At 40.9% G+C, this 14,045-nt stretch overlaps 1 protein-coding gene across 2 annotated transcripts in view; it reads right to left on the reverse strand.

Annotated features, from left to right (window-relative positions):
- Window positions 1-4,767: 4,767 nt before the first annotated feature.
- bmp4 (bone morphogenetic protein 4) overlaps window positions 4,768-14,045 on the reverse strand; it is a 37,382-nt gene continuing 28,104 nt past the window's right edge. Inside the window, exons 1-4 of one of the 2 annotated variants that reach the window (XM_017410011.3) lie at window positions 12,733-13,019; window positions 9,309-9,431; window positions 8,409-8,773; window positions 4,768-6,252 (exon numbers count right to left, since the gene is read on the reverse strand). In XM_017410011.3, the coding sequence (XP_017265500.1) occupies window positions 5,399-6,252; window positions 8,409-8,766 (1,212 nt within the window). In that variant the 5' untranslated portion in view covers window positions 8,767-8,773; window positions 9,309-9,431; window positions 12,733-13,019 and the 3' untranslated portion in view covers window positions 4,768-5,398. Of the gene's footprint in view, window positions 6,253-8,408; window positions 8,774-9,308; window positions 9,432-12,732; window positions 13,020-14,045 lie in introns of those variants that run through there. The other variant, XM_037977903.1, reaches the window with a different exon arrangement.

The following is a 14,045-nucleotide window of genomic DNA, read 5'->3' on the forward strand; positions in this document are numbered from 1 at the left end:
GTATTTATTTTGATCTTGGTTCTCTTCACACTTCTTATACAGTTCATATATCAAAATTAAAGTTTGATTGTTTTTCTTCTGTTTTTACAAAGGTGTGTTGAAATTTTGAGCAGTAGCTTCACTGGTACTGTTCAAAATTTCATCAGAAATGATCTAGTTACTGTAGAAATCGTTATTTTTTTATCAGTCACCTGTGTCTGAACCCTGAAAACTTCCCCTCTACTGTTACCCGTCCCTACGCACACTGTACGCCGCATCTGTCTGTGTCTGAATGCATCTATGTCGGTGACCTGGAGGTCAAAGTATTCCATCGATGACAGCCTTATCCCCTTAAATGCACCGCTGAGCTTCCCGACTAACATGCAGAGGTGTGTGTGATGAGAGGAGATGAGATACAGACAGGGGTGAGAGGAGGTGTCATACAGATAACCCCTGCAGATGGACAGCAGGAAGAGTTTAGGGTTTCACGTGTGTGTATGCCTTTGTGTTAAAATGATATACCCTGAAAAAGAGTATAGGAAAAAAAGTGTGTGTGTTTCATTGCATGTGTGTTGTAGAGACGTATGAGTGAGAGAGTGAAACAAGAGGCTCTGACCTCGAGCAGCACTGACATGAGCTATCATCATGATCGCCCCTCCTGATCGAGCAGAGGAGCGCAAGGGAGCGTGGATGAATTTCCAGTTTGGGCCAATAGCAAAGCAGAGCACATTCAAGACCGCAAACACTAAAGCTTCACTCATAGATTATGAACTGAGACGTCCAACGTCTGCCAAAAACTTTAATAAAATGGACGTGACTCTTCTCTGTGGTGATTGAGGCTTTTAAAAAATAATGTCTGAAGAATTCCAGAGCAGCAGGTGTTTACAGAAACGCTGCTTATTTCATTGGAGGTAATTCAGGGACCTAGATGGACAATTTTCTTTGGAACTCCTTTGTAATTACTCAAAACTTTGGCAGCTTGTGTTTTACCACAATTACCTGGATCTGTGGTAAAAGGCTACAATAATAAAGCTTTCCGGACACTCTGCTGAATTTCTGTTCAGGCTACTCTGATCATTTATTTTAGTTTTATTTTGCAGCAGGTGTTTTGCAGTTGAGACATTTTGGAATTTGTTTGGTCATTTAAATGTGTTTCAGTCACAAGACACCTTTAATATATTTTCTTGTTTTCTGGAAAACAATGGTAGTCTTAAAAACATCAAGATTGTTGAAGTGGGGTTGTGTAGAGTCCTTATTAGTTGTCAATGTCTAACCTGCAGTGGACAGGACTCAAAACGATCTCAGTTTTCTGAGCTACTCAGAAAAGTATGATGATGTATTAAGGTTACTAATAAGAAGGAAAACAAAATAGAAATATGTTTTTGTGTTTCAAGATTAAAGTCAAAATGTTCAGATTAAATTCAAAATATTATTTCCAGAATTAAGTCAAAACATTGAGAAAAAAAGGCAAAATAGCATGTTAGGCCTAAGCCCAATGTGTCCCTGAACTCCACTGAATTTGTTCTGTTTTTATTACTAATGTAGCTGAGGGTTATAGGTGCACTTTTGCTGGGTAAACTACAAAATAACAACACAAAATATTTGCTTAAACCAGTCCGAGGTGCAGTTACTTTTGCAGCCGTGAAATGAAAATAACTTCCTTCACTCCTTCACAATAAGGGTCTTGACCTCAGTATATTCTCTTTAAACATCCGAGTTTTATAAACTCAGAAAAGGATTGTTCAGTATTGTTTTTTTTGTTTGTTTGTTTGTTTGTTTGTTTTGTATTCATACTGCAGCCTAAGCCTGTACACCTCAGATGATTTCAGAATCAACATTCAGTGTAAAAGACTCTTATTGTGAAATTTTGAAAGAAGTTCTGCTCTTTGAGGGTTTTGCTGCTTTGGGAGTAATGAAGACATAAATTGCTTTGTGTTGTTTTTTTTGTAACCCATAAAAGCTCAACCATGACCATCAGCTTCATTAATAATATTAATAATAATAAATGGACCAATTACAGTAAAGTTTGGTTCACAGTGGGGTTTGCTTTAAAAGGCTTATTCTTGTTTTTTTTCTTTCCCCTCAACATTTGGACTTAATTCTTAATCTCGAAACTCAGAAACAACAAACAAACTTCCTCCCTATTTTTTTTTTCTTCACAGTGGCCCTAATATATTTTATCTCAAGAAAGAGCTCATTTACGAGCAAATTTCTACTATTTAAAAACAACTCAAAACATGAAAATTTGTAACCATTCAAGATAATGCTATGTGTTGGATTTTCTTTTACATTTTCCCACTCCAGAAAAAAAGCTTTCTGTAGATTTTCTTCCTAGTGCTTTTCATTAAATGCAGGTCCCATCAAAGTGGAGTCACATGACTTACCTGAAAGGTGGATTTACACACACACCGGAAAATAAAAGCACATTGACATTTTTTAACATCCTGTAGCTTCAAGAAGTAAAAGGAACATTTCCATGATTGATGTTTGGAGTGCTCGCTCTAAAACAAAGCGATACAAGCACGACTCGTCTTCCTTTGTTCCTTTCAGGAGGTTTACTGTCTGTAAACACTTGGCCCTACTTTACGATGGAATGTCCAAATAACAAGCTTTTTTGAAGACTTCACCCCGTCACTTAGGCGAGCACTGTCAATAGACCCGCTGCCTAATGACTCACCTGTAATTGCGTGAGAACAAGTCCTTACAGGAGACTGAGTGGCACGTCACATAGGAATGACAAAGCTCTCATTCTCTTTATAAGACCCCATTCTGTAATTGACCCCCCATTTATCTTCCTTCAGGCTGACTCAATATTCTGCTTTCCTGAATTACTTAAGCGAGTTCAGATCTTTTGAAGAAAGATAGATTAATACAGCTTGCATGGAGTAAATGCAGCATTCTTTGGTAACTAAATTTAAGTAGAAAAGTTGAATGAGGAAAACCCAAAGTAAAGTTATTTCAGCCTATTTCATAAAATTTCTTTTAAGTTGGTGAAAAATAAAATATTTGAATTTGTCTAACAGAGCAGTGCTGCCAGGCTGCACTGAAAGTGCTACAGCTAGCTGTTGCTGCTATTTGTCCTTGAAAATCACCAAAGAACTCAGTGTACAGGTTTATGAAATTGCATTCACGCCATGAAAATTTTAGGATTAGGGTTTTCTTGTCCTTTAAGAGCAGCAAACCAATTCATTCTCTGCCCCCGCTTGGACCAATTAAATCCAAATTAAACTTTTAAAGAGCTATCTGTGACAGATAAAATAATAATTGTTCATCATTTTTCCATGTAACCCATGTTTAGATAATCTGACATATCACTTTAGCACCTTAAGATTTTCAGAGCTGTCCTCATCAGAGGTATAGTTTTAGTGAGGCATTCATCCATCAGACCTGAACTTTTAAAGTCAGTAAACTAAATAGCAGGCTTACTCGGGGTGTGGCGCTTATATAAATCTTCCTCTCTGGACCTTTTGATGAACACACATCCTCCCTTTGTGCAGGGCAGTGGGATAATGAGCGAGCAGGACAATTACCATAAGTAGCCGATTCTATCTCAACGTTAGAGGTAGATCAGTTGAAATGTAATTGCAGTATGCTTCTGTGAGGGGAAAACAAACAAACCAAAAAAAAACCCCATCCCCTCCTCCCTGAACACACACATGCATCTACCTCCCAGCATCCTGCAGCACGTCGTTCTCTGCCTTCAGCCACTTCAAAATGAGATTCTTCTGTCTGCCCTTCATTTAGGAGACACCCCTTTTTGATGCCGATATGCAGGCATCAAAGAGAAGTCCAGGGGCAAGCAGTGGGCCTGAGCATGCTCAAGTAGGAAAACTAAACGACTTTACTGACGTTTCTTTAAAGAAAACATAGCAAAAAGCCCTTATAATCTGTTTGATACATATACGTTTTCTTTTATTTTTAAAAAAGCTTTGACTTCAGGAAAAACGTTTTTTTTGTAACTTAGATGTTTGAAGTCTATAATTGTTGTAATTATTAACTTAAATGATAAAATATCATTTGTTGAGCTGTGTTGTTTTATATTAAAATTTTGGCCACTGGTTCAAGAGGCTCTGTGATGCATATGGCATGCTTCAAGAGACAGAGCACACCAACGTCCCCCCCAGCAGTTCAAAGGAGTCCTTCTAAACATTATCATATAATTTGGGCCAGCCGTCAGCTTGTAAATAAGTGATGTAGAAGCCTATTGTGTGATGGGGCACAGGTTGGAGACAGGCGTCTTTGCTCTGCCGGCATGAGCCGCTGAAGACAAAGGCAGGAGACAGAGCGTCTAACCTTTGATTCTTCTGAAGACTCAGCCGCCTTGTGTTAGGGCAAAACGCATCAGACACAATCATGCCCCCAATGTGGGGACGTCAGGAACAATAGAGTCACCCACACACAGTCAGGCTGAACAACAAACCCCAACTGCAATTGGATTAGCAAGTATGGTATGGTAGCCTGTTTGACATGAAAGTGAAATCTGAGAACAATTAGGTCCTCAAACTCAAAGACCTACCAGCTTTGAAATGGCTTGTTTCTGAAAAAATGATCAGTTGGGTTGAGAAGATTCAGTATAAGCACAACAATTAAAAGAATCCTTTTTAAGGTTCATTCAAAATAGGTGAAATACTTTAAGATAAACCAATTATTTTTTCATTTGGATGAACAAAACATCCCCAAATTTTCCATTTGTGTCTCCTTTTGACTAAAAAGGAATTTGAGCAGATCTGAAATGAAATTAAGATGTAAAAGTCTGTCTTTAAATCCCAAATCAAGTTACAAAAATAATAGAGATTTACAGTAACTTTTATTTTTTCTTCTTGTTTTGAATAGTGATTACAGATGTTTTCCGATAAAGAAATATTTACTGTTTGGAGGACCTAGTTTGAATAGTCAGTTTGATTTTTGAGTGAAAATGTTAAGTAAAGCCAATGATGAATTTAAATACTTAAAAAAAACACAAATTCATGCAGTGCTCCAATTTTTGCAAAACACAGTGTGCATGTTGTGATACGGACTAAATGTAGTATGCAGTCAATGTTTCTTTTCATTGTATCATATAAAAATAATAAATATTACCAGTAAATATACTTTAGTTTTTAGAGAATTTTTTACTATTTTCTCAATAAAAAACTTATACAATCTAATGTACATTACGAAAAGTTAAACAACATTTTTATGTTTAAAATAAGGACTCAATTTATTTTTAATATGTAGATATAAATATATATATTTTGTCAAAATATATGATCATATTGTCAAAGAAACAAAAAAGTGAGACAAACATACACCTCATAAAAGTTATAAATAAGAGTCCAAGTGAACATTTTTGGACAAAAAGGCCTTCTGATTTGTTTTAGCGTCCACATTCTTTTGTTTATGTCGCCACTCTGAGTCCAGATTGTAGTAGCTTTGTGTGCTAGCGGCAGCCGCAGCCCTCCACTACCATTTCCTGGTAGTTTTTTAGAACCACCTTGTCGTGTTCATCTAGATAGAGCATGGAGATGGCGCTGAGCTCTGTTGGTACGCAGCAGGCCTTGGGAATGTTGCTGTTAACAGAGTTCACCAGTGTCTGAACAATGGCATGGTTGGTTGAGTTTAGATGATCTGCCAGAGGAAAGGGGCACTCCCCGTGACAGTAATAGGCCTGGTAACCAGGGGGCGCCACTATCCAGTCATTCCAACCTACATCGCTAAAGTCCACGTACAACGCGTGACGCCGGCAGCTGCGGTTGCGTTTACGGCCCCTTTTGGGAGAGCTGCGCTTGGTCCGCCGGGTCAGCGGGTGACCCTTTCCGTCGTGACCAAAAGTGACCAGAAGAGGGCGGAGCTGCCCCCAGTCCTCCCCGGGCTCTTGGTGTACTGAGCGACTGATGCGGACGTGACGGCCCTGGTGGTGTGGAGTCTGGTTGAGGTGCGAAACCTCCACAGCCAGTCCATAATTAGGGAGGCCCTCGCGAGTCCAGCGCAACACAGCGGGGCTGACGTCGAAGCTCTCCCAGCGTGACGCGTTGTGGCGCACGAGCCTCGTATCCAGGAGCTGCGTGATGAGCTGCCCGGGCCGCGGGGGTTTCAGCACCTCGTAAACGTTTATCCGGTGAAGGCCCTGCTCGTCCGAGAGGTTGTCAGTGATGGCCTCATCAATCTGATGACGGTAGAGCCTCAGTTCTGCAGAAGACAGCAGCTCATCCTCTGGAATGCTGCTGAGGTTGAACAGGAAGCGGATAGGCATGGATTCTCCATCACCCAGCTCATGGATCCTCTCCATGTGCTCTGAAAATAAGCAAGAGGAAAAGTGTGGGAAGTTTGTACAGATCCGATGTGTAATAAGAAACTTCTCTGAGTTTTTGCAGATATTTGTGCTTCTTAAGGCTCTATTTCACGATATAATCTTTTCTTACTTTGTTTGCTTTGCTTGTGTCACGGTTCTGAGGCATAAGCAGATAAACCTATAAAGCAAAAAATCCTTTCTAACCCTTCACTTTTCCTTTTTTTAACAATATTTCATCGACACAAAACAATATCAATTCCCATTTTTCAACGCCTCCAGGACAGTCAAGAATATAACTACGTATTGTCCAGGCTTCTTCATCTGTCTTTAAAGATTTTCCTGCCCTTTTCTCGGTGCAATTCTTTTAAGCACTTTGCTGAAACATGCATTACAAGGAGGGTGGTGATTAACGTACCACAACTACAGCATAAACACAGTGAAGGCTCCCTGTTCCACTCACAGTCTGCAGATTTCTGGCAAGATCACCATTGTTGGGGAAAGGAATGTTGTGTCTACTATTTTCCTGCTCAATCCACCCCTGTTATTTCACACCCAGGCCCTAATCTTACCCAGGTGGTTCTCATTATTAAAACCTGCTGTGCTTTTGATTAGCTCTGCAGTTTGTCCACTTAAGACATTTATCATTTTCATCATGAATAATCATTAAGGAGTCAGACAATACAGTAGAATCTCATTTATTCAAAGCCCATGGGGAAGGAGGTATTGCGTGGGAATGCTGTGTATTCAGAACCAAAGCTTAATAAGACCTGAATCCGTGCGCACACACTCCTCATGTCTCGTCTGCTCTGTTAAATTGAAAAAGTAATGTTAAAATATGTGATTTCTGTCACACCCAGTCAATAAAAACCAACATCTTTCTGGCCGAACGCATGATGAATGGTTTGCCCTTCCTGCTGTAAACATGTCTCCTCGTCTAACTGTCCATCTGCTGCAGACTGTAATACGGCCTTGTGGTTTCCAGAGATCAGTCAACTGAGTCACACCATCACACAGCGGTGCTTCCATGAAAGCGAGCACGCCCACTCAAACGGCTTCAAAGCCTGTCATTAAGATCGTTCAGCAAAGAAGAGAAGGAGAGGGAACGCTTGGATAAGAAGTTCAAACCTATCCACGAGCTCACATTGCATCACAGACAGAAGCTCCCCCTCCTGTAGCGGTGCTCTTTTTTCCTGACTAGTCTGCGGTGTTAGTATAAGTTGGCATGTGCTACTACTAGCAATGTGTATATGGCAAGCGTCGTTACAAATGACTCATCTCTCATTCGTCACTCCTCGTAAGATGGAACGCTTTCTGTAGCTCTTCAACTATCCCAGTTTTCTCAGTTCACCATACCACAGGGTCAATTTCTTACTTGACAAATACTCTCTTTTAGACATTTACAACACATCGGTATATCTTTCTGAACCAAAATTCCATTTAACAATCCCTCATACTGGACTGTCTTCAAACCTACTTGAAATTGCTGCGTTTGTGCTAAAAATGAGCATTCAGCATAAACAGAATCCCCTCAGTCTTCCTGTTCCGCCAGCTCCTGAGACTGTTTTTCCATAAAACTACAACATTCTCTCTCTGCACCTACATTGTTTGCAGCGGGGGCTTTATTTAGAAGGCTGCAGAGTGGCATTAAAGATAATTGCATGGCGAGGAAGGTCTTTCTAAACGAGACATGACAGAGGAGCACATGACATTTCCAAGCCAAGAGCAGGCTTTTTTAAACCGTGTTCGGCTGGGTGGAGTAAGAAGAGTAAGTCAGTAATATGAAGGTATGCTTTTCCTTTAGTTACTAACCAAACACACAAAGCTTTGTCAAATTAGGCTCTCGAGAGCTTGTCTAGCAGAATTTTATGAGCCTCTGTAGAGGTTCTTCAGTAACCACATCCTTAGATTCTTTGGTTATGGTGAGATGGGTGGAGAACTCTTGCATTTTTTTAAAACCATGAATGCTCATCCATCTGCAGCCATGCAAAAGCACCACACCACTACCAAAACTATTTGAATGTCTGCCAGCAGCAACCCTAAGAATAATGCTGTTTTTGTGCTTATTCTTACATTTATTCTTATCCTGTCTTTTATGACCCGGTCTCTGTTTTTTTCTGTGTGTGTGTGGATGAAGAAAAACATCCTCCACTTGTCTTACCTTCATGGTGGAAGCCCCTCACAGTGTTGGCCCGACTGGCTGACCTCTCCGGGTACTCGAAAGCAATGTCGTGCCCTCCGACCTCCTCAGCCTCACCCGATTGTAACCGATAGAGGTCCAGCAGGTAGTGAGGCACCGTGGCTGAGCGACTTGGCCGCGGACGCCTTTTGAGGCCGAACATGTGCAGCAGCGTGGCCTCAAAATCCCGCAACAGTTCATGGCTCTGAGTGGCCGTACGACCCTGCAGGCCAGGTACTTTCTTCTTCCCTTCTTCAGGTATCAAACTAGCATGGTTGCTCTCTCCCAGCAGGACTTGGCATATTAAAATGACCATCAGCATTCGATTACCAGGAATCATGATGTTTCTGGCGAGGGTGGCAGATAAAAATTAGGATTGGATTTTTGCAGAACAGAGGGGTTACAGAATAATAAATTGCAAAAGGGGAGAAAATGTGTGTACGTATAAGCTTTATCTTTCCTTTCCTAAAATTTTGCTTTAGAGTTCTAAAACTCTCATCCTTTTTTGAGCATTCCCACTAATTGCCTTCAACAATCCCGTCTGTTTTGTTTACAGTAAAGCAGTCTACGATCAGATAGACCCCTTGCTGTTTATCTCTGGTGACATCCTTCAAAGGTAAACAGCTGGTTCCAGAACCCAACTTTTTATATGCAATTTAAGGGGCATTCCTCGTCACTCCACCCCTTCAGCTCGTCTCTTTCACTACAGCCAGACAAATAAAAGAGGCAGCCCCGGGGTCGAAGCAAATTCTTAACTTGATAAGGAGCCAGTGTCCCTCACAAAGAAAGAAAAAAAAAAGCTCCTCCCTATGCATACGATTAACACCTTCAGACTTTTGGCGAAAGTGTCGCAAACTGAACTGACGTTGTCTGCGTACTTACCGACAGAAAATAAAGCATGGGGAAACAGTCCATGTTTGTTGGGAGCAGGCAGTGGACGCGTTCTTCCAGGAAACGTTAGGTGGAGTTGGGAGGCTGCAGGAGAACGTTGGAGTGACCCTGTTCCTGAAATTAAAAAAAAAATTTAAAATACGAGGAAACTGTAATCTGAGTCGGCTGCAAACACTTCAGGTTGTTACATTGTATTTACTTAAAGACAAGCACACGGGAATGTGTATAACTGTGTCAACTTGTGTGTGTGTGTGTACGTGGGTGGGTAAAGGAGAGACCCCGTGTCTCTTTAAGGCTTATCATTTCGGCTTGTGGGTAAGCTAGCTATTTGCTGTAACTGGAATGTCAGGAGGTATGCGCCACAACACAGACAGCAGATCACCTCAGACAGAAAACACTTTAGTCAACCATTACATCAATACTAGAGGTAAAACTGATTCATATCTCTGGACTTAATAAAAGGTTAATAAGTCAGATTCAATAGAAGGCTTAAAAAACAAACAGAGCAAGGAGCAAATAAAACAGGAGTGGGAGCATCTACCTGTGAAAGAAACTACGGTTTCTGCACAAAAACACCTACGCAGCTTCCAGAAAAAGCTCCAATTATGTCTTAGTAGCATGCAATTTGTAGGCACAGAGTTCGCTTTTGCATTTCGTTTAATGAAAACAGAGCACTGCAGATATACTTTTTTAAATGAAACAAAAAAGAGCTTCTCCAAATGGAATGTTGAAGAAGCCCTTCAAGAAACAAATACTTTTCAGAGACAGCCATCTTGTCCTCAGTCTGATTTAGCAAGCATAATGTTTAGTTTTAGTTGTCATTTAAAGTGTCAAATGTTGCAGAACCACATGAAAACATGCTTCAAAATTTCTGAATGACCACAATAACAGACAGCTCCAGAGTAACATATGTCTCTGATCTTCATTTGAGTTTACACTCACACATTAATACTCAGTGTGTGTGTGTGTGTGTGTGTGTGTGTGTGTGTGTGTGTGTGTGTGTGTGTGTGTGTGTGTGTGTGTGTGTGACATTTTACAGTCTGTGTGTTTTCCAGTGCATAGATGCCAAAGCGCCTGCTTTGGCATCTATGCGGTTGTCTCAGGCCCTGCATGGCTCACTGTACATGCAATCAAGGATCTCGTCCCTAACAGCATTAGGCTGACCTCAGTCTGACCCTCCTTTCTCGGTCATGACACTGGATCCAGTGTGTGTGTGTGTGAGAGTGTGTGAGAGAAAAGGCCGAGGTGCGTCGTGCGCGTCCGTACTTGAGCGCGAATGTGTGCCACGGCTCGCATGTTCGTGAGAACTGTGGCACAGAGAGGGAGACGAGGGTTCAGAACATGATCAGCTCTATTACCCATGGGTGCGGGGATAAATGTGTGTGTGTGTGTGTGTGTGTGTGTGTGTGTGTGTGAGGAGAGTGTGTGGGTCACTGCGTGCACATCCCTGACAACAAACGTTCATTGTACAGAGAGGGCCTCTCCCATGATTACAGGGATTCATAGCACTCAAAACACTGACCATACAGCTCATCTTGTAACTGTAACCAGCCACCGACAAAGCTGTAGGCTAAAGCAGCCAACACATTCGCAGTGGTGTGACGATGATGACAGGAGGAAAAAGTGGGCACAGGGTAACTTTCACCTCTGGAAAAAGTCAGTGTGTTCCTGTTTGCTGACCTGTTTTCAGCAGCAGGGCTAAACAAAAGCAACATATTCAGAGTTTGCCACGATTTTCCTCTACATTTTTCAAACGCACATTCTCTCCCCTCGATCCAGTTGTGAAAACTCCCAAATTGTAACGAGTTTCAGCCAAACGGTGACAAATGCGGAGCAGGGGGTGCAGTTAGGCCGCAGCGGTACCCTCTCCCACCCGCTTTGTCTCTTTCTGATCAAAGATAACGTGATCAGACTCCACACATGGCTCTTCAGATACGTTTCCTGAGGAATTTGACAGAGATGGTGGGAGGGAAGACGAGGACGAGGGCGGGAGACAGAGGAGTGCAACAGGTTTCCACGGGAACAGATCTGTGGCCTTATATTATCTTCTAATAAGTCTGCAACAACTTGTTTATGATATTTAGGACTGTGCTCATTATCCAGCTGCTGTACGTAAACACTAATGTGCTTTTAGTTCCAGTTCAGTGCATAATTACTTTGATAAACTCCATAAACATTAACCTGCAAAGAGTTACAATAAATCTTTTTGCATCAAACAAGATTTAATTCTTGTTTGTCTTTCTGATTATTTTTTTTGTTGAAACTAAACACTAAGGGGGTTTTAAAAAATTAGGAATTAAGAGTTCAATTATGTCTAACAAAAATAGTTAATTCATGTAAAAAATAAAAATAAAAATAAAAAAAAAACCTGCTTTCCCCTTTTTATTTGTAAAGCAGGTTGGGGTCTGGGAGCAACCTCAAATTTACACATTCACAGTCAGTGAGATCATTAGAAGAAGATTAAGAGTTTAGCAGGCTGTATATTCATTATGGAAGGCAAGAGCTAAAAATATAAAGATAAGAAATGTGGTTTAATGATTTCCCCATGTAATATAAAATACAAAAAAATGCCCTCAAAGTTGGGCTCTTAGTTTTCCTGCACTACAGCAGAAATATGAGTTATAGTGCAAATTGTGTGCCAAGACAAGAGGCCAAAAATGGCGGTTCTTTCTGCATTTTTACTGGGTTTATTGGTGCATTTTTGTCTAAAACCGCTTAATAAACTATAGGAAAAACATGTGCAACAAGTGGGCTTTTCTATTACAACCTTGATGTATAATTTCTCTGTACTGGTATTATTTTTTTGCCATTAATATTTTTGCAAACGTCATCTTTAATCGACATAAAACGTGCGCTCTAACGCAAATTATTGCTTTCTGAAAATTAATTAAGCAAGGATTAGAAATAAAGGGGCTAATGTTTTGCTTTTTTTAATTAAAGAATGAGCTTTGTGTTTTATGTTTCACATCCCTGTTTAATTGGGCAACATTTGAGTTTTACAGGGGGGAAAAATGTGAGAACGTAAATATTTTAGTTGTCACGGAGAAAAGGAAGCGCAGGGAAATCTGACGCGTTGTTTGGAAATGACCTCATTAACTTTGTCATTGCACAAGTATTGAGCACAGAAAAATAAGCTTAAAGCGGTGACATGCTCACTCACACAAAAGTTCATTTTAAATTTTATGATTTTGTGTCACACTGTATCAACAAAAAGACGGATTTTAATGGGTTTTTTCTTCCCCCTTTGGGAATGTTTTTTTTTTTCTCCAACTCGAAGTGAAGTCACCCAAACGCGCAGAAATCCCCACATTTCGAATAAACAAATAACAGATGGAGTCTTTCCAATATTCTATAAACTGTTTGCCCCTAAAAGCTTCCCTGCTGGGTGTGAAAGTGTCAGCTGAGGAGCGCTTACCATCAGTAGAGGTCCAGGTATCCTCGGATCAATCTGAAAAACAGTCCAGGCGTCACGCAGCAAAACGCCAAAAAACGAGCCTTGGAGGAGAAGTCTGGAGCCCTCTTCTTGCTTTTGATTTCTATTTCTGTCTCTTTAATCCTTCTCAGTGACACCTCGGCCCGGACGTCAGAGCAGTGAAGGCCGGCTCCAGGGCTCAGTGTGCGGCGGGCTCTGCTCTCCTGTTCGTCTCCAGAACAGTCGGTGCGCAGGACGGCCAGCCTTTCCAAATGATCCAACATCCACGGTCCCTACCGCTTTATGTGTCCGCCCAATTTGCCCTCCCTGCCTCCTCCCCCTCCTCCTCCTCCTCCTCCTCTTCCTCATCCACCTCCCCTCATCTGTCTCAAACACCTTGGATAACCCTCCTCCTCCACCACCCCCACCTCACACCCCCACCTCTGCTCCTGCACTTTAAATAAAGACGCGCGTTTCATCCTTATACGTTTTGAACCTTTTGTGATTTGACTGCAAATAGAGCCTGCTCTCTGCAATGTTATCAAAGCGCACTCTTTATGGACTTGGACAGCGAGCTGTGTTGCAAATATCTGCCAACAAGCGAACGCATGCCAGCAAAGAGAAAGTCAATTTATTTATGAAGCACTTCACCAAGAGCAAAGGCTGCACCCCGGCAAAACTGGCAGTGCAGAAAAAGAGAAAAGAATAACACTGAAAATCTCGACAGACAGAAAGTAATAAAAACGAAGCAGTAAAGTACAATAAAACGCCATAAAAGTACTGATAACAAATCTAGTTGTCAAGCTTGAGTCAAATGCCAGAGAGGTCTTTAACAGCACCGCCAAGTTTGTCTGAGCAGATATTTTTTGGAGAGTTGAATTATTCCAGAAGCTTGTAATATACATATAAAACTAAAATAATACTAAAAGAAAATGTTAGTTAAAAATAAATGTTGATCCAAAAAAATGAAGCACACACCTACATTGGAAACTTTGCATCCCTCCATCCATGTTCATGTGCTACTTACTAACTAAAAAGTATGGGTTTAGGGTTTTTTTTCTTCTCTTTTATGTCTTTTCTTTAATCCTTAGCAACTTTTCGGACTTTTCTTTTTGTTATTTGCTGCGTTACAGACAGAAGAACTATGTAAATAAATGTTTCTTTTGCTCAGTTATTTTATGCTCTGTAACAATGCCATGACTGTTACAAACAGTGGATTTGAAACTGAATTTTTGAAGAATAATTTAAATTAAAAATATCACAGCATCAGAAGGATTTATTAGCTACAGAACCTGGACACAGGAGCTTTTTTTTTT

This window comes from Kryptolebias marmoratus, linkage group LG10 (assembly GCF_001649575.2).
Source record: "Kryptolebias marmoratus isolate JLee-2015 linkage group LG10, ASM164957v2, whole genome shotgun sequence".
Taxonomy (NCBI): domain Eukaryota; kingdom Metazoa; phylum Chordata; class Actinopteri; order Cyprinodontiformes; family Rivulidae; genus Kryptolebias; species Kryptolebias marmoratus.